General features: G+C 34.1%; 1 protein-coding gene and 1 non-coding gene across 2 annotated transcripts; one reads left to right on the top strand and one right to left on the bottom strand.

Moving 5' to 3' along the window:
* Positions 1-4895: 4895 nt before the first annotated feature.
* On the top strand, positions 4896-4998 carry LOC128195691 (small nucleolar RNA R71). The gene has a single exon (XR_008247488.1). It is a non-coding gene; the product is annotated as a small nucleolar RNA R71 (small nucleolar RNA).
* Positions 4999-17444: 12446 nt separating this feature from the next.
* Positions 17445-18308, bottom strand: LOC128195174 (uncharacterized). Its single transcript, XM_052872169.1, has 3 exons — positions 18096-18308; positions 17671-17826; positions 17445-17540 (listed from the first exon to the last, which is right to left on the bottom strand). The coding sequence occupies exons 1-3, from the start codon at positions 18306-18308 to the stop codon at positions 17445-17447; spliced, it is 465 nt and encodes a 154-aa protein (XP_052728129.1).
* Positions 18309-23284: the final 4976 nt, after the last annotated feature.

The following is a 23284-nucleotide window of genomic DNA, read 5'->3' as shown; positions in this document are numbered from 1 at the left end:
CGGTCTTGATGGTGCTCGATCTTGGTAGCGTTCGGTCTTAGTGGGTGGTCTTGGTAATGCTCAGTCTTAGTGGTGGTCTTGATAGCGTTCGGCCAAGGCTCTAGGTGTTCGGCCAAGGCTCTAGGTGTTCGGCCAGGGCTCTAGGTGTTCGGCCAAGGCTCTAAGCGTTGGGCCAGGGTTCTAGGTGTTCAGCCAAGGCTCTCGGTGTTCGGCCAAGGCTCTAAGCGCTCGACCAAGGTTCTAGGTGTTCGGCCAAGGCTCTAAATGTTTGGCCAGGGCTCTAAGCGTTCGGCCAAGGCTCTAAGCGTTCGTCCAAGGTTCTAAGTGTTCGGCCAAAGCTCTAGGTGTTCGGCCATAGCTCTAGGTGTTCGGCCATAGCTCTTATCGTTCGGCCAAAGCTCTCAGTGCTCGGCCAAAGCTCGTAGCGTTCGGTTGTTGAGACCTCGACAAGCGCACCGGATCGTTCAAGTAATAAATCGGTAAGTCCGAATATCGTTTTCCCAAGAGATTTGTTTAGATTCACTGATTGTTAAAGTTTACTAATTTAGCGATTAATAAACGTATTTTTACAACACAAGTAAGATTGGCATACAGATGAAATTAAAGTGGTAAAAACAGTCGAATTAAAGTTCACTGGGATTGAAATTCAAGTTCATCACACCGGTAATTTTCTACTAACACAATTCCATAAAATTAAGCATCGACATCCTACGCGCATGCAGCCTCTGATCCCTCATATGACAGTTCATAATCATTCAAACTAAATTACTAATCCCTTAGCTAATTCAGTTATCAGATTTGCCTTAAACACAATGTCACAGATGACTAAAAATTCCCTCCTATGTCTAGGACTCGAAATCCTTTAGCAATTCTATCCTAGGTCCGCGGTCTCATACATTTCCCAATGATTTAACCGTTCAAATAACTCAGATTCCCATCATAGGCATGAGTAATAAGGATAGAACACATAATTCAAACAAGTTCATGCATTAATAGAGAAATTACATAGAAGTTCAGAAATTTACTCTCAACCCCAGTGAAATGGAGTTCTAGCTACACATATACATCATAGAAGCGATAAAGCATGGATTGGACGGTGGAAATTGGTGGTTTTCCACCATGGAAGCACCTAGACACGAGCTCTGCAGCGTCCTCTGATCTCCTCCCCTCCAGACTCTCTCATTTCTGCCTCTGGATCGCGTTTTTAAAGAGAAGGGCTGTAAGTGATTTTTCGCTGGGCGACGAACGTACGTTCGCTGGGCGAGCGTCCGTCGCTGGGCGAGCGTCCACTAAGCGTCCGTCACTGGACGAGCGTCCACATCTCGTTGGGCGAGCGTTCTCTCGTGATTCTACAGGGACGAGTGTTCACTCGCTGGACGAGCGTCCTCGCTGGGCGACGAACGTTCACTCTCTGGACGAGCGTCCTCGCTGGGCGACGAACGTCCGTTCGCTGGGCGAGCGTTCTCGCTGGGCGACGAACGTCCGTTCGCTGGGCGAGCGTTCGTTCATGCTATTTGATCCTTCTGGCTTCGGCCAATGACACTCTCCAAGTCTGTGATAGTATCCAATCCTTATTCTACTCCGAAATAAGCAAACAAAAGCATCAAAACACACTTAAACAATCAAAACTATATTTACATCAACAATTATATACTTTTCATAAGAATTAACACTTAAATTCACTCAACAGCACGACAATTTAAGCAACAAATATAAGCAAATTTCACACCTATCAAACTCCCCCAAACTTATATATTTTCATGTCCTCATGAAAATAAACAAAAACAAAAGAAAACGAACCCAACAAAGCAGTTAGTATTCCATCACATAATCTCTGTCACAAAAGTAAGGATTGTACGTACACCTCCAAATATTCAGATCAAATGTTATAACTTCTATATTAACAAGTTCTTGAATCCAAAATGATAAGACAACCAGAAAAATAATAATACAAATGTGCTCAATCAGTGTTTACATCAACCTGCAAGTGTTTACGCTCAAATTCACGCTCAGAGTGTCATCAACTACTTCATCAACTTTTGCAAGTCATCTCATATACAATTCAAACATTCTGATTTAAATCAAAAGGACTTTCTCAGGTTATAACTTGGCTTAGCTAGAAGAAACATGGTTTTACAGGGAAACAAAACAACACTAAAGAAGAGGAGAACAAGAACATAACAACATTGAAACTTATTTATCAACTTCCTCTTCATTCATCACATAAAGCATTGAAATTTTTTTTATTTTTATTTTTATTTTTTAACATTGTTTTTCATCAGTTTAAGACTCAACTGATTATGATTTCCCCCAAACTTAATTTCTACCTATCTCTTGACAAATATGTTTCTTGTTCTCTTCTTCTAGAGTGTTGGATAAGGTAGATTGTTCTGTAAGAAGCTTAGGGTTCACAACAAATATAAATAAGGCTCAAACAGGATAACAATGGATGAATATTCACATATGGGTAGTCATCTGGCCAAGTAGTTAATTTCAAAAACAAACAACTGTCTTTCTCATTTCTAAACCAGAATGCATCTGTAATAATAAGAATTATGCAAAAACCAAATTCATAGCAATAACAACTTCTCACTTGCTTTCAAAGCTGTCTTAGTACACTCAGATATTCAACTTCTGGGTCACAATCAATCAGATTCAAGAACAAATTATATATAATCATAACACAAGTTCTAAAATTCAGATTTTTCAATAACAATCTCACAATCATGCCAGTTATCATGGACAGAATTCAAAATTCAAATTCAAACTTCAAACACACATTTCACAATCAAATCATTGCAGAAACATAATTCAATCCACACAACCAAACAGATTCAGATTCAATCCACACAACCAAGAGAACTGAAAACATAAATAGATAGAGTTAGAAAGCTGGGTTGCCTCCCAGTAAGCGCTTGTTTAAGGTCTTTAGCTTGACACTAAGAAGCTCTCTGTGGTTGAGCCAATGGTTTGAAATCATCCTTCATGAATATTATATGCATGCAATAAGAAGAAGGACTTATTCCTTTCAGATCAGAATTTGACCAACCTACAGCTCCTTTGTCCACTTTTAAGAATTCAATTAACTTCTCTCCCTCCAGAGTGGATAAAGCATTGCTGATGATCACAGGTTTATTATCATCTTCATCAGGTGGAATCTCCTTTAAAGCATCTGGATTCTGTATACATTCATCAATTAATTTCTCTTCATCTGCAAGTAAAAATTCACAAGCATCAATAAGAGTTCTTTCAAGAGGTGATGATATGTGCATCGTCTTCTGTGCCATCATGCAGACTTCCTCAAGTTCATCAGTTTGGAAACACGTATCTTCATCATTTGGGTGAGACATTGCTTCAAAAACATTGAAATTCACTTCTTCATTATCAACTCTCACTTTAAGCTTTCCATCATCAACATCAATCAACACTCGAGCAGTCTTCATGAATGGCCTTCCCAGAATCAAAGGAACTTCTGTATCTTCTTCCATCTCCATGATAACAAAATCCACTGGAAATAAGAATTTGTCTACCTTTACCAGAACATCTTCTACTACTCCATGCGGATATTTGATCGATCTGTTTGCTAATTGGAGAGTCATGCGTGTGGGCTTCAACTCTAATTCTCCAATCTTCTTAAACATTGATAGAGGCATAAGATTGATGCTAGCTCCAAGATCAATTAACGCCTTCCCAATAGCCAGTTTACCAATGGTGCATGGAATTGTAAAACTGCCTGGATCTTTAAACTTTGGTGGAAGCAACTTCTGAATGATAGCACTGCACTGGCCCTGTACTTCTATAGTCTCTTCCTCAATATACTTTCTCTTCTTTGTGAGCAAATATTTCATGAATTTCGAGTAAGCAGGTATTTGTTTCAGTTCTTCTGAGAAGGGCATCTTGATTTCCAACTTCTTGAAAATATCTATGAAACTCTTGAACTGTTTTTCCTTCTCATTTCTAGAGAAAACCTTTGGATATGGAAGAGGTTTCTCATATACCTGTTCTTTCTTTTTCTCTCCCTCTCTCTTCTTTTCACTTTCTTTATCCTCTTTCTCTTCTTCTTCATCTCCCTGTTTACTCATCTCATCTTTTTCTTCACTCATTTTTTTCTCATTCTCTCTTTCTTCCAGAATTCTTCCTGATCTTGTAGTAATAACATTGCAATCTTCCTTTGGATTTACTTCAGTGTTTGCCCCAAAGTCCTTCACTGGTTTTTCTTCCAACTTTTTAGCTAATTGACCCACCTGAATCTCCAAATTCCTAAGTGAGGCTTCTGTACTTTTATGGTTGGAAATTGATACCTGCATAAACTGCTGAAGAGTTTCTTCCAGTTTTGAAGTTCTTTCTGTCAGAGAAGGTTGTTGCTGAAAGTTCTGTGGAGGTGGTCTGTTGAAAGGAAAAACTTGTCCCATACTCGGATGAGGTCTCCATCCTTGATTAAAACTCTGACGTTGATCATAATTCGTCTAAAGACCCTGATTTCCCATATAATGTACTTCTTCATGAGACATGCTTTGCACTACACATTGACCATTATTATGATCTCCTCCGCACAATTGACAACTCTGAACCATCTGATGTTGAAATTGAGAAACATTCTGCAGTTCTTTAGGTAGCTGAGATAACTTCTTCATTAATGTCTCAAGTTGCTGAGTCATAATCTTGTTCTGAGCTAGTAAAGCATCTTGAGATTGAAGTTGAATAGAACACTTTTTTGTTGAAATTGGGCTCTTTCACTCTGAACTTCATTATCATTTGCAGTCATATTTTCAATCAGATCATGTGCTTCTTCAGGCGTCTTCCATCTGATACTACCTCCAGCTGATGCATCTAACATTAACTTTGTTTGCGATTTCAGCCCTCCAAGAAACAGATTTAACATTGTAGGCTCATCAAATCCATGAGTAGGGGTTTTTCTCAGTAGGCCTTTGAATCTATCCCATGCTTGACCTAGAGTTTCATCAGCATCTTGTTGGAAAGAAGAGATCTCCTGCTTTCCCTTATTGACTTTGGACTGAGGGAAGAACTTATTCAGAAATTTAGCAACCACATCATCCCAAACTGTCAGACTATTCTCTGGAAAGGAATTCAGCCACATTTTTGCATTACCAGCCAATGAGAATGGAAATAAGCTGAGTCGGATTGCTTCATCTGGAACCTGGTGAATCCTCACTGTATTACATATCTCCATGAAAGTAGCCAAGTGAGTGTATGAATTCTCATGAGATAATCCATGAAACTGATTGTTCTGCACCAGATGAATAAGAGCTGGCTTCATCTCCATGTTGACAGCATTCACCAATGGTCTTGCAATACTATTGAAGTGCAGAGGTCCTGAGAAAGTATTATAGTCTGCCAGAGTACGTCTTCCTTGCCCAGAACCTTCTCCAGTGCGATTATCTTCCATTTCTTCTTTTTCTTGACCAGATGAAAAGTCCAGAATTTCTTCAGAGATAACAGAGGATTCTCTGGATTCTCTACTTTGTCTCCTTCTTCTACTGTTGTTCCTTCGAGCAGTTCTTTCAATTTCCGGATCAAAAAGTAGATTTTCAACCTGTTCTCTACTTCTCATACAAAACACAAAAAAAAACGAAACAATCCAAAAAGACACAATTTCTACATATGATAACAATTATGCACAAAAATTCAAATACAATCACAATAAACACTTAAACAAAAGATAGCAAAAATCAACTAAACCAGATAAACAACAAACAATCAATAAAAACAAAATCAAATCCCCGACAGCGGCGCCAAAAACTTGTTGAGACCTCGGCAAGCGCACCGGATCGTTCAAGTAATAAATCGGTAAGTCCGAATATCGTTTTCCCAAGAGATTTGTTTAGATTCACTGATTGTTAAAGTTTACTAATTTAGCGATTAATAAACGTATTTTTACAACACAAGTAAGATTGGCATACAGATGAAATTAAAGTGGTAAAAACAGTCGAATTAAAGTTCACTGGGGTTGAAATTCAAGTTCATCACACCGGTAATTTTCTACTAACACAATTCCTTAAAATTAAGCATCGACATCCTAGGCGCATGCAGCCTCTGATCCCTCAGATGACAGTTCATAATCATTCAAACTAAATTACTAATCCCTTAGCTAATTCAGTTATCAGATTTGCCTTAAACACAATGTCACAGATGACTAAAAATTCCCTCCTATGTCTAGGACTCGAAATCCTTTAGCAGTTCTATCCTAGGTCCGCGGTCTCATACATTTCCCAATGATTTAACCGTTCAAATAGCTCAGATTCCCATCATAGGCATGAGTAATAAGGATAGAACACATAATTCAAACAAGTTCATGCATTAATAGAGAAATTACATAGAAGTTCAGAAATTTACTCTCAACCCCAGTGAAATGGAGTTCTAGCTACACATATACATCATAGAAGCAATAACGCATGGATTGGACGGTGGAAATTGGTGGTTTTCCACCATGGAAGCACCTAGACACGAGCTCTGCAGCGTCCTCTGATCTCCTCCCCTCCAGACTCTCTCATTTCTGCCTCTGGATCGCGTTTTTAAAGAGAAGGGCTGTAAGTGATTTTTCGCTGGGCGACGAACGTACGTTCGCTGGGCGAGCGTCCGTCGCTGGGCGAGCGTCCGTTGCTGGGCGAGCGTCCTAGCTCGCTAGGCGAGCGTCCACTAAGCGTCCGTCGCTGGAGGAGCGTCCACTTCTCGCTGGGCGAGCGTCCACTAAGCGTCCGTCGCTGGACGAGCGTCCACATCTCACTGGGCGAGCATTCTCTCGTGATTCTACAAGGACGAGCGTTCGCTGGGCGACGAGCGTTCACTCGCTGGACGAGCGTCCTCGCTGGGCGACGAACGTTCACTCTCTGGACGAGCGTCCTCGTTGGGCGACGAACGTCCGTTCGCTGGGCGACGAACGTCTGTTCACTGGGCGAGCGTTCGTTCATGCTATTTGATCCTTCTGGCTTCGGCCAATGACACTCTCCAAGTCTGTGATAGTATCCAATCCTTATTCTACTCCGAAATAAGCAAACAAAAGCATCAAAACACACTTAAACAATCAAAACTATATTTACATCAACAATTATATACTTTTCATGAGAATTAACACTTAAATTCACTCAACAGCACGACAATTTAAGCAACAAATATAAGCAAATTTCACACCTATCATCGGTTCAAGCTGTTTTGCTCTTGTTTTGGTTTTAATTAAGTGTGTGAAATGATTAAAATGCATAGTATGTTCGTGGTAATGTTATTATACTGAAAGTATGTGAATGTATGAGACATGTTTGGTGGTTGAATGTAACAAGTATGTTTAATGGACGTAATTCCATGGATCTCAAGGGAGGTCACATGGTGGTGCCCTATGTGTAATGGACGTAATTCCATGGCCTCAAGGTGAGGATTCATGGTGGTGTCCTCAGTGTTTGGAATGAATGCATGGTAGCTCAGTTTTGGGAGTTTTCTGACGCTCCAATGGTCTTTCATTCTCAAGTAGAGAGGATTGATCCATGTGGTGAGGAGTAGTAGGAGGTCCTAGTCTTGGGTGCTTCAAGTATGACCCAAGGTGAGTGATAACGGACTAACCTCGTGAGTGTGGTACGGTGAAACCCATTGGCAATGACTTTGCAAAGTAGTAGAGACCACCACGACATAACCCGCCATAGCTCGACAATCATTCTAGTCCGGACGAGTCAAGTGTAAAGTGTAAGAAGTTATGTTATGTGGTCTAATATATCTGCCTTTAATTGCATATTGTGTGTGATTGGTATAACATGATTTTTGTATATCTAGCTCACCCTTGCTTGTGTGTTTATGTTTGCTTGGGTATGCTTTCTTTTGCAATGATCATCCACTTGAATGTGAGTAGAGGCAGATGAGGTGTCTCTGGAGCAGACTTTGGAGGAAGACAATGTTACTGCTTAGTTCATTTTATCTTTCAAAACACTCTAGTATGTTAAGTTTTAAATTCTGAAAACCTTTTGAAGATGACTGTAATTCTAATTATTCCTGACTGATTTCCTATATTATGCATGATGATGTCTTTATTATATATGTTTTCTATATAATCGAGATGTTACAATTAATCTTTTATCAAACATTTAAAAAACATATACATGTATTTAGTTATTAAAGTCTTAATTACCAAGCATAGTGTCTTAAATTAGTATTGGAAACTAATTTAGAATTAATAATAATAAATACCTATAAAATTTTAGTAGTTAAAATTAGAAATCAATTTAAACTTTAATTCATAAATCAATTATAATTTTTTTATTCATAATAAAAATTATTTAAAATATAAATAATTTTTAATTATTAATTATTTTGATTTCTAAAATAAGTTATTTTTTAATAATTTTTTTGTGGTGATATATTTTATTAATTATTATTAATTTAATAATAATAACAATAATATATATATATATGTATATATATATCAATATAAATCTATTTATTGAATTGTTTAATCTACTTTCACACATTTAATTAAATGTGTTTCTTAATTCCTCTTGATTCAATTTGCATAAGATAAGAACATATCTTTATTTTGTAAAACAAATAAAAAATATTGTAATACAAATTTATGAGTTGAATTTTAAACTTAATTTAACTCTAATTAATCAATTTTTAAGAAATATTTACATCACTAATACTTCTAACACATTCTCTCCCCCTTAAACATATATAACTTGAATGTAATATTAGATATTTGTAGCGATTAAAAAAATTCAACAAATAACAAGAATATTTTAAATCTAATTTAATTTCACAAAAATTTATAAAATAAGATATGTATCGATGATATTTTCTTTCCTACAACTTATAATTATGTATATATTTGACAATTTATCTTACTATTGATATAAATTGTTTCTATGTTTTCTGTCTCAACTTGGTCCTATAAGTTATATTGATGTATTATTATATTTTTATCTTCTTTTGAGTTAATATTAATTTTTTGTTCTATATTTATCAGATATACTACAAAAATATATAATTTTAACTTTTAATAATACAAATATTTAATACTATAATTTTATTAATCTTTATTCCATGCGTTTATCAAAATTTGAGTAGTATATATATTGTTGTTTATTTTAATTTCAAGAATGAAAAAAATATTAAATAAAAATATAAACTGTTACAACCAATCCAAATAAAACCAAAGAAGAAAAATAGTTGATATTTTTTTTTCCTTTTACACGAGAACGTACATTTTATAATTAGGCTAAATATATTTCTAACTAAAAATTAAACCAAACTTCACGTAACACTCCACTCCTATAGACATAGACATAATAATAGCAAGGACAAGGAAAAAGATGGTTGGTTTGTTTTATTTTAAAAAATATAATTTTTTTACATGATAGCATCTTCCTTTATTTATTTATTTTTTTAAATTATAAAAATTCATTTTTTATTATTATTTTATATTGTTAGATAATTCTGTATCATTTTATCGTTATTCTTTTATTTTTGGTTGTCGTTGGTTCCATGTTACATAGTAAGATGGGATTATATGATTTCAGACTCTTACCAAAATAAGATAATACCAATGGCACCCACGTCATGTGTCGGCGATCAGCGAACCACTTTCGGATCACAACCTCCATAGTGTATCGGTATGATACAATTTCATTTTGTAGATGTAATCAATGGCGTCATTCATGACGACTTGTAAAAATAATTACAGGATATTCGAAAGTAACTTTGTTCTATTATTTTATGTTGTTTATATTTCTTTCCATTATAGAAAGTGGCTAAATAAAAAAATATCACTACACGACAGTGCTACATGTGTATGTGATTTTTGTGTTTTTAAAATTAGATTTGATAGATTAAAGACAAGCGATAGATGTTGGTGGTGGGATGTGATTAAGAGATAGAAAAGAATAATATAAGCGAAAACACATCTGAGTGGGTAAGTAAATCGTTACTTCAAACACCTGGTTAGTGGGAACAAATACTGCATTCCTATTCCCAGTTTTGTATTTATTTCATATACAACTCATGAACGAGAAGACAGAAATACGAGTACGATAAAACTAAATAAATAAATCACAAAAATTATATAACTAAGTCTTAATATTTAATCTCATATATTATTATTAAGAAAGAGAAACCATTTATATTAAGATTTTTAATTTTTTTTAACACATATTCTTTTATATATATACACTAGTGATTAAATTAAGAGTTAAATACATTATTTTTAAATTAAATTTGTTTTTCTAAATTTTAATTTAATTTAATTTTTTAATTTAAAAATATGTAAATTTAGTTCTTCTAATCAAATTTTATTAAACTTATATAATATTTTAAATATGCTTCGTAATAATATTTAAATTATTTATACTTGAAATATTTCTAGTTTTATATTAATTGATTAATTATATATCGTTGTTCCTTGAAACATTTCCAGTTTAATATTAACTTATTAATTATATATAGTTGTTTCTATGTTTTACATAGTGTATTATTTATCCATTAAAGGAATTATAAACGTGTCAGAAAGAAACTATAGTATATAAGGTGATCTAAAATATAATAAAGTCATTATGTTATCAATCACTCCAAATTTTCACAAAATGAATTATAAAGGAAAAGTTATCCACAACTAAAGCTAAAGATAATAACATATATAATTCTAATTGTATATTAAATCACCATGACTATTATCAATTTAACTTTTTCAATCATTCATTAAATATATATACAATATAAATTTGTATATAAAAAAGTATTCAACACGAGATATCAAATAGTATATTTGAAAAGCAATCATACTAGTTATGTATTATTAGATACTAGAAATGAGCAAAAAGCCCTTGATCGATTGCATCTGACCAAACCTAATGAAAAAAATAAGTGATCGGTTGGTTATGCACGAATTCTGATAACATTGGATAAATTAAAACAAGTTTAAATGATCGAATATGGATCAGGAAAAAATATTCCACGATACCCAACCCGACCCATATGTTTACTTTAAATTTTTAGCTTTACATAATGATTTGAATAGGTGAGGTAAATTTAAGACAATATATATATATATATATATATATATATATATATATATATATATATATATATATATATATATATATATAAAAGTTCCATATTATAATAAATTTTCTTTCCAAACATACCTCTCATGATCTTAGTCTAGATGATTTAGGATATTTATATAAGATAAGCACATATACTTTATAATACATACATTCAAATAAGGGTTTACATATAATCAAACTTTGAAAAGTAAACCTTGAATCTTTTTCACATGTGTGCAAATATTGTGAAATCCAAAATATTATGATAGATATTTCTCTTCTTTGGTGGTGTAAAAAATTGGTCTTGTTGTTGCTTCTAGCCGTGGAGAGATTTTGTGTGAAACCAACTCTTGTTTTCAATACCTTTCTTTCCTCTCTTCCATGATGAAAGTTGTATTCTTTCCCCCACACACCTACGGTTACTTTCTTTCCAGCGTACCAATTTTATGTTTTGACTTCACACCAAACTTATCTTCTAGTAATCAGATGAAACAAATTATGCACAGCACTTGGGAAGGTAATTACGGAAACATTAAGATTAGATTAAGGAAAAGTGGTTTCTTATTTTTAGAAACGTCCAACTCTTAGGCTGCTGGATTTGAAGGATAAAACCTTGACTTTCCCCTTAATGATAAGGAAGGAAAATATTACGAAAAAACCTGAAGAGAGAACGTGAGGTTGAGATTAGTCCGAGATAGAGAGAAGTAAGGATGCAGAGTAGGGAAGCAAAACAAATTCGGTTTAGATCTAGATGTTTGGAGACCTACTTAGATTGGGTAGATGAGTTGGAGCTTATGGAGTTGAGGTAGGGGAACTAACTCTTCTCTTGATACATGATAGATGTATATTTTAGTTTATGATTCTGATATGAACATGTTGGATTCTAGTAATGTTAGTTATGTGTCTACTTGTATGAGTTTTGGTTCCTTGATTATGTTTTTTGAGTTTTTCATTTTCGGAGTTATCACAGTAAAACCTTAATTTTTGTTTCGTTTACCGTTAGATTAAACTTAAATTTTGATATATTATTCCTGAGATATTAATCCACTTTGACCGTTCAAATTTTAATTTAAGGCATGTAATTAAATAAATGGATTTCACAATCTTGAGTAAATTGACCACCACTTTATTCCTGTCTTACGGTTACTTTAGTAAAATTTTAATTACCCTTAGTTTACTGTTAGATTAAACTGGAATTTTTATATATGATTTCTGAAGGATCTTACCCCCTTTTGACCGTTCATATTTTTAATTAGAGATTTGCACTTAAAGGAATAAATTGTGCATTTTTTAATAACCTGATTAACACTGTAATTTTATCCTTAAGTTTCCTCAGTGAAAACGTTAATCCTCGCTTTGGTCCATAAGATGTGTAAAATCATTTTGATAGCTCAAATTCTTAATTGGATGACTGTGCTTAGAGTAATCAATTTCACATTTTGGATAGATATGAAAATCCACTTAAATTCTGCTTTTAAGCTACTTTAGTAAAACTTCAATTTCAAACTAGTTAACCATTAATTTAACTTAAAAGTTTAATACGAAGTTCCTAAGACATATTTAATCACATTGACCGCTCGGATTTTTAATTAGATATCTATATTTAGAGAAATTATTTTCGTGTTTATTAGAAAACTCAATTCCATCTTAAATTATGTTGTTGGAATCAGCTAGGTAAAATTAAGATTCCCACTTGATTAACCGTTGGATTGAACTAAAAGTTTTACAGTAAGTTCTAAACATGTTGTTATTTACTTTGATCGGTCAAATCTTTAATTAGAGGCTGTAATGAGAATAATCACCCCACGTAATACTATAACTGGTTAAATTATTAATAATATTTGATTATATTGGGTGAAATTTTGAGTAATTGTATTTATTGATTTGTATGTCTGATTGTATCAATGACTTGAACATTATTCTAAACGAACATGATTTTGGATCAAATATGTATTGCATGAGGAATAAGTTAATGAATATGAATATGATGTGAGATTGGTCAAGGGTCTCGTGGAAAGACTGTGTGGTTGTAAGAAATTAATGTACACCACTACAAAAATACATGGAATTACCGACGGAACTTTATCGACGGAATCATTTCCGTTGGTAAAAGATGCATTACCGACGGATTTTATCGACGAATGTAAAAAAAGTGATTACCGACGGATTTTGACCTTCGGTAATTACCGAAGATCAAAATCCGTCGGTAAAACCTTCGGTAAAGCCTTCGATAAAAAGAGCGGCAAAATTCCTGCCCATTTTTCCTCTCTCACTACGCGAAGAAGACTACATTTTCATCTCTCACAAATCGTCATTTCTTCTTTCAAGAACATTTCTCTCCTTCTCTACAACCGATTTTCATTCTCGTGCAACCATCTTCCCATACTGCCACCGCTGCCGTTGGAGAGCGCCACCGCTGCCGTTGGAGAGCGCCATCGCTGCCGTTGGATAGTGCCACCGCTGCCGTTGGAGAGCACCATCGCTGCCTTTGGAGAGCGCCACCGCTGCCGTTGGAGTGTCACCACTGCCATAGGAGAACTCCACCACTGTCGTGGGAGAACCACGCGGAACGTCACCGCTGCCGTTGGAGAGCGCCACCGTTGCCTTTGGAGAGCGCCACTGCTGTCGTTGGAGAGAGTCACCGCTGCCATGGGAGAGCTTCGTCACTGCTGCCATGGATGCTCAAAACCTAATTGAGGATTTTTCCTAATTTTAGGGTTTCTAAAACAATTGGACAACCTAAGTTTTAGTCTTTGATTTTGGTTTTCGAATGAATTGGATTGTTGTTTTGGTTTACGAATGAAGAAAGTTTGATAAAAAAAATTAAAATTCGAGAAAACAGACGAAGGGGAAAGAGGAAGAAGATGAACCAGATCGAGATATTTACCGACGGACTTACCGACGGCCATAAAAAGTCGTCGGTAAAGATTACCGACAACATTATTACCGATTTTGGTATGGGAGTGATTTTAATTCAATGATGTATACATAAAAAAAAAGAATTAACAAAATTCTCTTTTTTTTTAATGTATCAAACTAGTCTCCTTTATACTCTATCTATTTAAATTGGATTGATTTCAGTTATAAAAAAAATTAGATTTCGGATTTATATCAAAAAATTAAAAATTAGTGTCATTATAATTACTGATCAATAAAAATATCTATAAAAATTGAGGAGAAGGAAAAACTTTTATTTTTTTATGGTAAAAAAGTCATTTATACCTGTTATTTCACAAGAAAAAAAAGGAAAAAAACCGGAATTGGTTGAATTTCAAATATTCAAATTTACCAATAGAATACGAAGACTTACTTCACATTTTGAATTGCACCGAAAAGACTATTCATCCCAAAGAGGTTTACGTAAAATTTTGGGAAAACGGCAAAGATTACTGTCTTATTTGTCAAAGAAAGATGGAATACGGTATAAAAAAATTAATCAATCAGTTTAATATTCGGCAGTCACAAATTCGTTAAATTGTTAGGCCCGTCGGTAATCCATCGGAAAATGCCATTATCGACGAATTTTTGACGTTTCCGACGGATTTTGATCGTCGGTAATAAATGTTTTTTTTGTAGTGCACATTGATGTTGAGGGTCATGTTGTTGGAGGTTATCCTGGTACTCTAATAACCATTTAGTCTCAAGAAGAGAATAATGAATTATGTGGTGAGAGGGGCAAGAGGTCATAATCTATGTGTCGGTTTTGGGCAAAGGTGTAAACGGACTAACCTTGTGGATGACATAAAGTGTTGTATTGGAAGTGTATATGTAAAGAGTAGTGAAGGCCACCACAAGTTCACAATCTCCCATGATCGCGCATCAGCGTCTCATCCAGATGAGTGTGTTTGGCATGATTATTATAAGATGAGTGTGTTTGGCATGATTATTATAGGATAAGTGTGTCTAGTATGATTATTGTATGATGAGATGGTTGTGTCTAGCATGATCATTGTATGATGTGATGATTTAGGCTAGTATGACTATTGTATGGTGTGATGAGTAACTCTAGTATAATTATTGCATGATAATATAATTATTGTTATGTGTAGTAATATATTTATGCATATTGGATGAATTATCTCATACATGTCAGTTCACTCTACTTGTTTGTGTTTGTATTTGTTTTTGTACAATGATAGTATAACTCATGTTGTTACACGATAAGAATGTCGATGATTGACAAGAGAGAAAATTGACGACGAGATTTTTATTTAAATTTTATCTACTAAAAATTTATAAGGATGTTTTTATAAATTCACGAGATTAATGTAAATAAATCAAAATTAACATTTTCTTAATAAATAAAATGAAAAACTTTCACGTAACACTACGAGAATGAGTATTACAAAAAAATACAAATAAATAAAAATAAATAAATATATATATATATATATATATATATATATATATATATATTAAAGATAACTAAAAATTTAGATTGTCATTTTGAGTGATATTCATCAAACCAACAAATTTTGTTTCATGCTTTGTTTTCTTTAAACAGAGATCATACATCACAAGAATTTTTGTAATTATCAACAAATTATTATTAGTGATCATAATTGATCAGTAAATTTAAATTTACTAACAAATTTTTTCAACAAATTTTATAATTTAGTTTATCAATAAACATTTTCGTCAAAAATAAATATGTAGAAAACTTTTCGATGAGATTCGTCAATATATTACAATTTGTATTATTGGTGGTAACTTTATTACTACTATATCTATATAAATGGAGACAAATTTATTTTGTTTTATTAATTTCATAACGTCTTATTCTATTAATGGTAAACAACTAAAATTAGAATGTTACAGAAAAACTTTTAACTTACTTTAATTAAAATAAATATAAATTATAAATAAAAATATTAGTTACAAAGTAATTAATTTAGAACATTATAAATAATATTCAAATTTATGTTTCTAATAATTAATTTGTTATTCGTATTGATTGGGTAATTTTTTGTTAAATGTTTATAAAAACGTAATTGATTTTTTAAAAGTAAAGGATTTTTTGCGAGAAACATTGTTTATTTATTTTATTTTCATAATTTTAAATTTTTTTATTCAAATAACTTCTTCCATACAGCACAAACATAATAGCAAGATAATAAATGTATAACGTAATAGAATGATTAGTAGAAGAAATTGTAAAATATGTAAGTGTATATAACTCATTAAAATAATAAGAAATTCTCGAAAAACTTACAACTCACTAATTGGTGATCAAAATCAAACCTTAGAATCTCAAATTGACCAAGAGTAAAGGAAGAAACACTTTTGATACATGTAAAAATAGATTTTTCTATATGATCATAGACCGAAAAAAAATGATAAAAACTTATTTGCACCAATTGATCGGATAGAAATAGAGATTATTCTGTCGTGATCTCATAGTCACCTCTTGATCGTCAAGCAAATGACACATTTTAAAAAACTCTCAAAAAAATAAATTTTAAAAAAATGATACATTTTAAAATAATAAGACTTGTTTACTTTTACAAATAAATAATTTAATATTAAAATAATTAAATTTTATTATTCTCATTATTTCTAAAATATTATTTTCTTGGAGTTTCACTGATGTTATTTATAATGATTTTAGAATTTGTAAATATAATATTTTTCTAACTTAAAAAAATATTATCATATTACTGTAGACATTTAAAATCATATGTTTAGGTGAACATGAAATCTTTTCCAAATATTGTTGTGCACGTTTTCCAATATATATATAAGTAAAATTCAAGATAGCATTATTTGTTTTTATAAAAAGCCTCATGATGATATTAAAAAATAATTTAATTTTGTAATATCATAGAAATTCAAAATTTTTCAAAAGGTTATATATACTATTGGAATTAATTTAAGATACTAATAATTGAATTACTCAAATACACTTCACTAATTTATTTCTAAATTGGTTTCCAATAAAATGTTAAGAACCTTGGTTGGGCTTTAGTCATTGGGCGTTTTATTTCTGAAAGAAAAATACAAAAGTTGAAGCAATAATAGAATATCAAAATTTCAATGACGTTTGATTTACCTATAGAGATTTATATTTCACATGTGTAATTTTTTAAGTTTAACGTGAAAAATGTTTGACTAAAAAAAAATCATCCTCCATTACAAGCACCATCCAAAAATCCAATCCAGAAATCTTCTTCCCAGCCTGAGAAACAACAGAGAGAGACACAACAGAAAGAGAAGAAGGAAGCAATGGGTAAAGAAGAGTGGAAATGGTGGTTGGAGCGCCAATAGTAGATGCACGGTTCGGTGTTTCTCGCGATTTGGTGAACCTGTTTTCAAAGAGAAAGGGAACGGGCCGACGACGCTTCTGACCAGCAGTGCCTCCGGTTGCAGGTCGAAAGCTATCTTTCTCAACCAAGGTAGTACTCTTGGCTAAACCACGAGTGAAGAAGGCACGAGCACTATTGATTTATGAACTATTTCTACGCTCTCTAGAGCCGCTCTTAATTCCACCAAACTAATCGATATCTGCAAGCAACAACCAAAAGCTACCACTATGAACACAAAAACAACAAACACAAAGGCACAATGTTGATTAAGAAAACAACCATCAGTCTCTCGACAGAATCAACTAAAACATCGTGGATGATAGACATACATTAAGTAAAGGAGAGGACTCCGCAACACCACCAGAAACTGTAATAGGAATGTTTAAATCAAAATCCTTTTGATCAACCACAGATGTAAATTCAGCCAGATTCAAAGTCGCAATTCCTACCATGGGAACCTTAGTCTTTGACCTTTGATTCAAACCCTGCAACACATAACCAACCAATTAAAATCAAATTTAAAGGAACAACAAGAACAATTATAATTATATAATAATTCACAAAAACAAGAAAAGGAAAAAGAAAAACACCCCTTTCCAATCAACCCACAAAATCACTTCTTTAAAATAAAATAAAAAATCAATTTACGAGATATGAAAAAAAAAACCCCAAAACAAAATTAATCTAAAATTCTAAAATTGCAGCAGAGAAAAAAACACGAAATAGAGAGGGAGGGAGAGAAAGAGAGACAAACATTGAAGAGAGAGAAAGCGATTTCCCAGGGGTGAAAGGCATTGTCTTTGTAGGCAGAGAGGGTGCAGAGCGTGTGAAACTCCTCCTCCCAGAAAACGACGTCGTCAGGTTGAGGTTGCACCTCTTTGGTGAAGTTCCTGGCTATGGCGTTTCTATGCAGCGAGCTAAGCGTGAGTTTGGGATCCTTCCCCTTAATCTGGAGTACCAGACCCATTATCTGCACCTGGTCGCACCAGATCGCATCCCTAGAGAGTGAGGGTCTTCACCAGATCGCACCAAGCCGCGATGTGATTGGCGCGTGGAGGATCCGTTGGAAGTGGTGATTCACCGGAAGAAGAAGCATCGGTGAGGGCAAAATCGACTTACCTGAAATTCTATTATTAAATCTCATTTGAGAAACCCTATTATTAAAATCTAATCTTTTAAGAAATGCCACATATAAAGGTTTTAGCATGTCACGTTTAAAAAATTTGCCACCTCAATCTCTCACCTCATTAAAAACTTAACTCCGTTAATCCAATTTAACGGCAGGAGTCCAATTGATTCAAATTAACACTTTTTAGGATCAAATTGAAAATTCTAATAAAACAAAAATTGAACTGAGAAAAACCCACAAAAATAAGAACAACTAAGTTTAACCTTTTTTTATTTCAATTATAGTAACTATTGAAAACATTTGGATTCAAAATAAAATAAAAAATTATGACATAATTTGAATAACTAATTTATAACGAGTAAACTGATAAGTATTAGTTATTTTTTTATGTTACGTATTAATATTAGTATTAGAAAATCGTTATCATCAAGTCTTGTTCTTTTTTTACTAATTTTTTATTAAAAATCATTCATTAAAAATAAAGTTAAATTATAATATATAAGGTAAGTTCAAACTTCATTGTAGAACTGTTAGATTGAGTTAGTATAAAGAAACCACTTTCTATCTTTTCTTTTATGTCCATAGAAATTCTCTTTTGCCTTTACTACAGATCATGAGAAAATAAAGTCTTGCCAAAAGGTACATTTTTTCTATCTTTCATGTTTTCCTTTTTTATGTAAATAGGGTTTCGTGGGTTGAAGTGAACATTCACATAATCTTGACTTTCGGGTGTTTGATTTTATAACAACGTGTTAGATTTTTCAATTCTAAAAATTGCCCATTTTAATTGTATAGCCATAGCTTTCGTTGTTTTCAAATGATCTTTAAATTTATATTATTAAATTTCAAAATTAACAATTTATTCAACTTTTTAAAACTAGTCAAAAAAATAATTTAAACCTCGTCATTCAATTATACTTATTTATTTAATTTCAATTTTATTTTTAAAATAAAAAAACCAACACTAAAATGAAAATAAAAATTTAATAGATAATTTTTAGGCATAATACCCAATTTTGTCCCCACTTTGGTTCAGAAATCTCAAGTTAGTCCCTTTCTAGAAATGTGAGTGGAATGGATCCTTACTTGTAATTATTTGAGTCTAATGAGTCCCTTCCGTTAAATAGAAGGAAACGGAGTTAGTGGGCTGATGATGTGGCAGTTGTCTTTGGTGAGGTGTCAAGACGCAAGCTTACGTGGTGTTAGGGTTGCACATTTTCAAATTGGGTTTTATTACAAATTGGGGATAAAAGGTTTTGGGGGTCATTCGTTCGAGATTAGGGCACGTCCGTGTGCGAGAAAGAAGACAGAGGCACGCTGTTATTTGTGGAACTCGTACGAAGTTTTAGACAGAGCATTTGTGAGTGGACGACCATTGGTGGGGTAAATAACGAAAAACGAAAAGCGACTTTCGAAGGTGCGTTTATGGTAGGTTTTGTTATGTATTTCGTTGCTTTCAGTGTGGTCCCCCCAGAAGTTTTGATTTTTTTAATGGTTTGTCTGTGTTGTGTGCCCCATTTACAGTGCATTTGCTTTGTTTCTGTTGCGACGTTGTCGTTGTGGTCCCCCTTCATAGTGTGTGGTACTGTGTTGTGTCATTTGCTTTATTTAATGTCATAAATGTGGTTTTGTTTTGTTTGAGTTGTTTATGGTCTGTACAATAGTATGTTTATGCTTTGTTTTTTGCTTAGATATCATTTGGGTTAAGGGTTAAGCATAGATTAACTAACTCTGACCAATTTTATATTAGATAATATGGCCAACTCACACATTGAAGTCGTGTTTCACCATGGGGGGAAATTTGAGAATAATGGGACATTTGGATATCACTATGGTCAAACCACAATTATAAAAATAGACCCTGATCGATGAAGTTATTTTGAAATATTAAGCATTCTAAAGGAGATGGGTTATAGGAATGTAAAGGACTTATGGTATTCATTGGGTCGTGGTCCTGTATTAGAAGATTGTTTGGAACCTTTATTAGATGACAAGGGTGCTTGTCATCTGATCAATATTGCTATGTTGAATGGTGAAGCTCACCTTTATGTTATACATAGGGTGTGTGAACCTGAGTATCTTCTGCAGTTGGAATACTGTTCTGAAGGAGAAGTTGAGAGAGAGAGTGCTGATTTGCAAGTTGATAGACCTAGTGTTGAAGGACAAGTTGAGAGAGAGAGTGCTGAAAAGGAAGTTCAGATAGAGATTGGTGTAGCAGATGTTGAGGCAGTGGGTGAACCTGAATCAGAAGTTGATCCAGTAATGGTAGAAGTTGAGGTTGATGTACTGGGTGATATAGAGGGTATGGTAGAGGATGTAGAGGATGTTGGTGTGGAGGATGCAGTAGAGGATGTTGGTGTGGAGGCAGAGGTTGAGGTAGAGGATGTTGGTGTGGAGGCAGAGGTTGAGGTAGAGGGTGAGGGAAATGGGGTGAATGTAGACGTCCAGTCTGATGTAGACGTCCAGTCTGATGAGTATGATGTTAGCAGTTGGAATGGGTCCGAAGATGATGTATTTGAAGGTACTAATGAAGTTGAATTTGGTGGACCTAGGGGTTTATCTGACAGTGATTGGGAATCCGACAGTTTGAAGAGTGTTGTGGAAAGTGATAACACAGATGATGACAGGGATGACTATGGGGATTTTGGTGTTTTTACAATGCCCAAAACTATGGAACAATATAAATGGGAAGTGGGCACGTACTTCAGTGACAAAAAAGATTTTACAGAAGCTATAAGATCCTATGGAGTAGAGAATGGTAGAAAATTAAAAGTTTATAAAAATGACAAAAGAAGAGTGCGTGTCAGATGTTGTGGGGCAAAAGGGAAATGTCCTTGGAATGCATATTGTGCATATAAGGCTGCTGAAAACACATGGCAGCTAAGGAAAATAGTAGACAACCACACTTGCAGTAGAGAATTTAACATCCGTCTAATGACTTCAAAATGGTTGAGTGGGAGGTTAGAGAAGACTATGAAAGAGAATCCAAATATTAATCTGTATAACCTCCATAACAAAGTTTCTAAGAAGTGGAACATTGGTGTTTCACAGTCCACAACCTGTAGGGCAAAAGCAATGGCATCCAAACATATAGAAGGTGATTTTAAAGAACAATATAGAAGAGTGTATGACTATGCCAATGAGTTGCTTCGGTCAAATCCTGGTTCAACTGTGAAAGTTCATGTTCAACCTAATGAGGACACTCCAATTTTCAAGAGACTATATGTGTGTTTGAAGGCCTGTAAGGACAGCTTCGTGTCATGTAGGAAGATTATAGGTTTGGATGGTTGTTTCTTAAAAGGAAAATTTGGAGGTGAGTTGTTAACTGCAGTAGCAAGAGATGGGAATGACCAAATGTGTCCTTTGGCATATGCTGTTGTGGAAGTGGAGAATAAGGACTCTTGGAGTTGGTTTCTACATTTTCTCATTGATGATCTTGGTGGTGTGGAGATTTCTTCAACCATCACATTTATGTCAGATCAACAAAAAGTTAGTAACTTATTACCATTGCCATATTTTTTAATGTTTTAAACCTTAATGTGTTTTATTTTAACTTGTATAGCTTCATGTGAATAGGGACTTTTACCAGCCTTACAAGAACTTCTCCCTGGTGTGGAGCAAAGGTTTTGTGTGAGGCACATCTATGCTAATTTCAGGAAGAGGTTTCCTGGCCAGATTCTAAAACGTCTACTATGGAAGGCAGCAGCATCAACACACCCTCAAACATGGGAAGCAGTGATGAGAGAAATTAAAGGGGTGAATCCAGACGCCTTTAAATACTTATTAGCCATCCCACCAAGGTATGCCAATCCACATGCCTTTAAATGTCATTGGTCCTATTAATTGTTGTTTGTTTTCATAGCTGATATTTTGCAATTGTTATTTGTGGAAGTAGATTTTGGTCACGGTCAAGGTTTACAAGTAATGCTATTTGTGACACCTTAGTGAATAATATGTCTGAAGCATTTAATAGTGTAATTTTACATGCAAGAGGTAAGCCCATCATCACAATGATGGAAGACATTCGTCTGTACCTCATGAAGAGATGGGCAACAAATAGAAACAAAATAAGTACATATGAAGGTAGTATTTGTCCAAAGATTAAGAAAAGATTTGACAAGGAACTGCTGTTGACTAAATACTGGTTACCTAGGTATGTTGACATGACCACATTACCATTTCACTTCTTTATGTATGCAATTTTTTTACTACAAACACTGATTTGTCTTTTAAAAATTTGCAGTTGGTCTGGAGAGAATATTTTTGAGGTCAGACACATTTCAATGATGAGTGACAAGTATGTCGTTGACATAGATAAACTGGAATGCAGTTGCAGAAAGTGGAGTTTAACAGCTATCCCATGTTGTCATGCACTAGCTGCCATGACATTCATCAATATGGAGAAGACTACGTGCCACATTGGTTTACAAAGTCAACCTACCAAGAAACATACATTCCAATCATCTACCCTGTCAATGGTCCTCAGCTATGGGAACAAACTTCTCAGCCTGATGTTTTGCCTCCAACTAAAAGAGTGTTGCCTGGTAGACCAAAGAAGAAGAGAAGGCTAGAGGCTTGGGAGCTAAAGAAGGATGGCACACAACTGAAGCAAAATGGAACTCGTAAGAGATGTTCGATATGTAGACAGGTTGGTCATACAAGAAATAGTTGTCCAGAAGCTCCTCCAGCACACCAAACTCAATATCAATCAAGTGAGCAACCTGCAACCCAACCTGAACAAAGTCAGCCAACTACTGGACCAAGTCAACTTACTCAATGCGTTTTGGAACATACTCAGCCATCTACAACACAAG

Source organism: Vigna angularis, chromosome 2 (assembly GCF_016808095.1).
Source record: "Vigna angularis cultivar LongXiaoDou No.4 chromosome 2, ASM1680809v1, whole genome shotgun sequence".
Taxonomy (NCBI): domain Eukaryota; kingdom Viridiplantae; phylum Streptophyta; class Magnoliopsida; order Fabales; family Fabaceae; genus Vigna; species Vigna angularis.
This window is presented reverse-complemented; position numbering and strand designations above follow the sequence as displayed.

Coding starts and splice junctions, on each gene's coding strand:
- LOC128195174 (XM_052872169.1), bottom strand. CDS start 18,308: ATGGGTCTGGTACTCCAGATTAAGGGGAAGGATCCCAAACTCACGCTT. Junction 17,827..18,095: donor TCGCTTTCTCTCTCTTCAAT/GTTTGTCTCTCT, acceptor TATGTGTTGCAG/GGTTTGAATCAAAGGTCAAA. Junction 17,541..17,670: donor AGTCCTCTCCTTTACTTAAT/GTATGTCTATCA, acceptor TGTTGCTTGCAG/ATATCGATTAGTTTGGTGGA.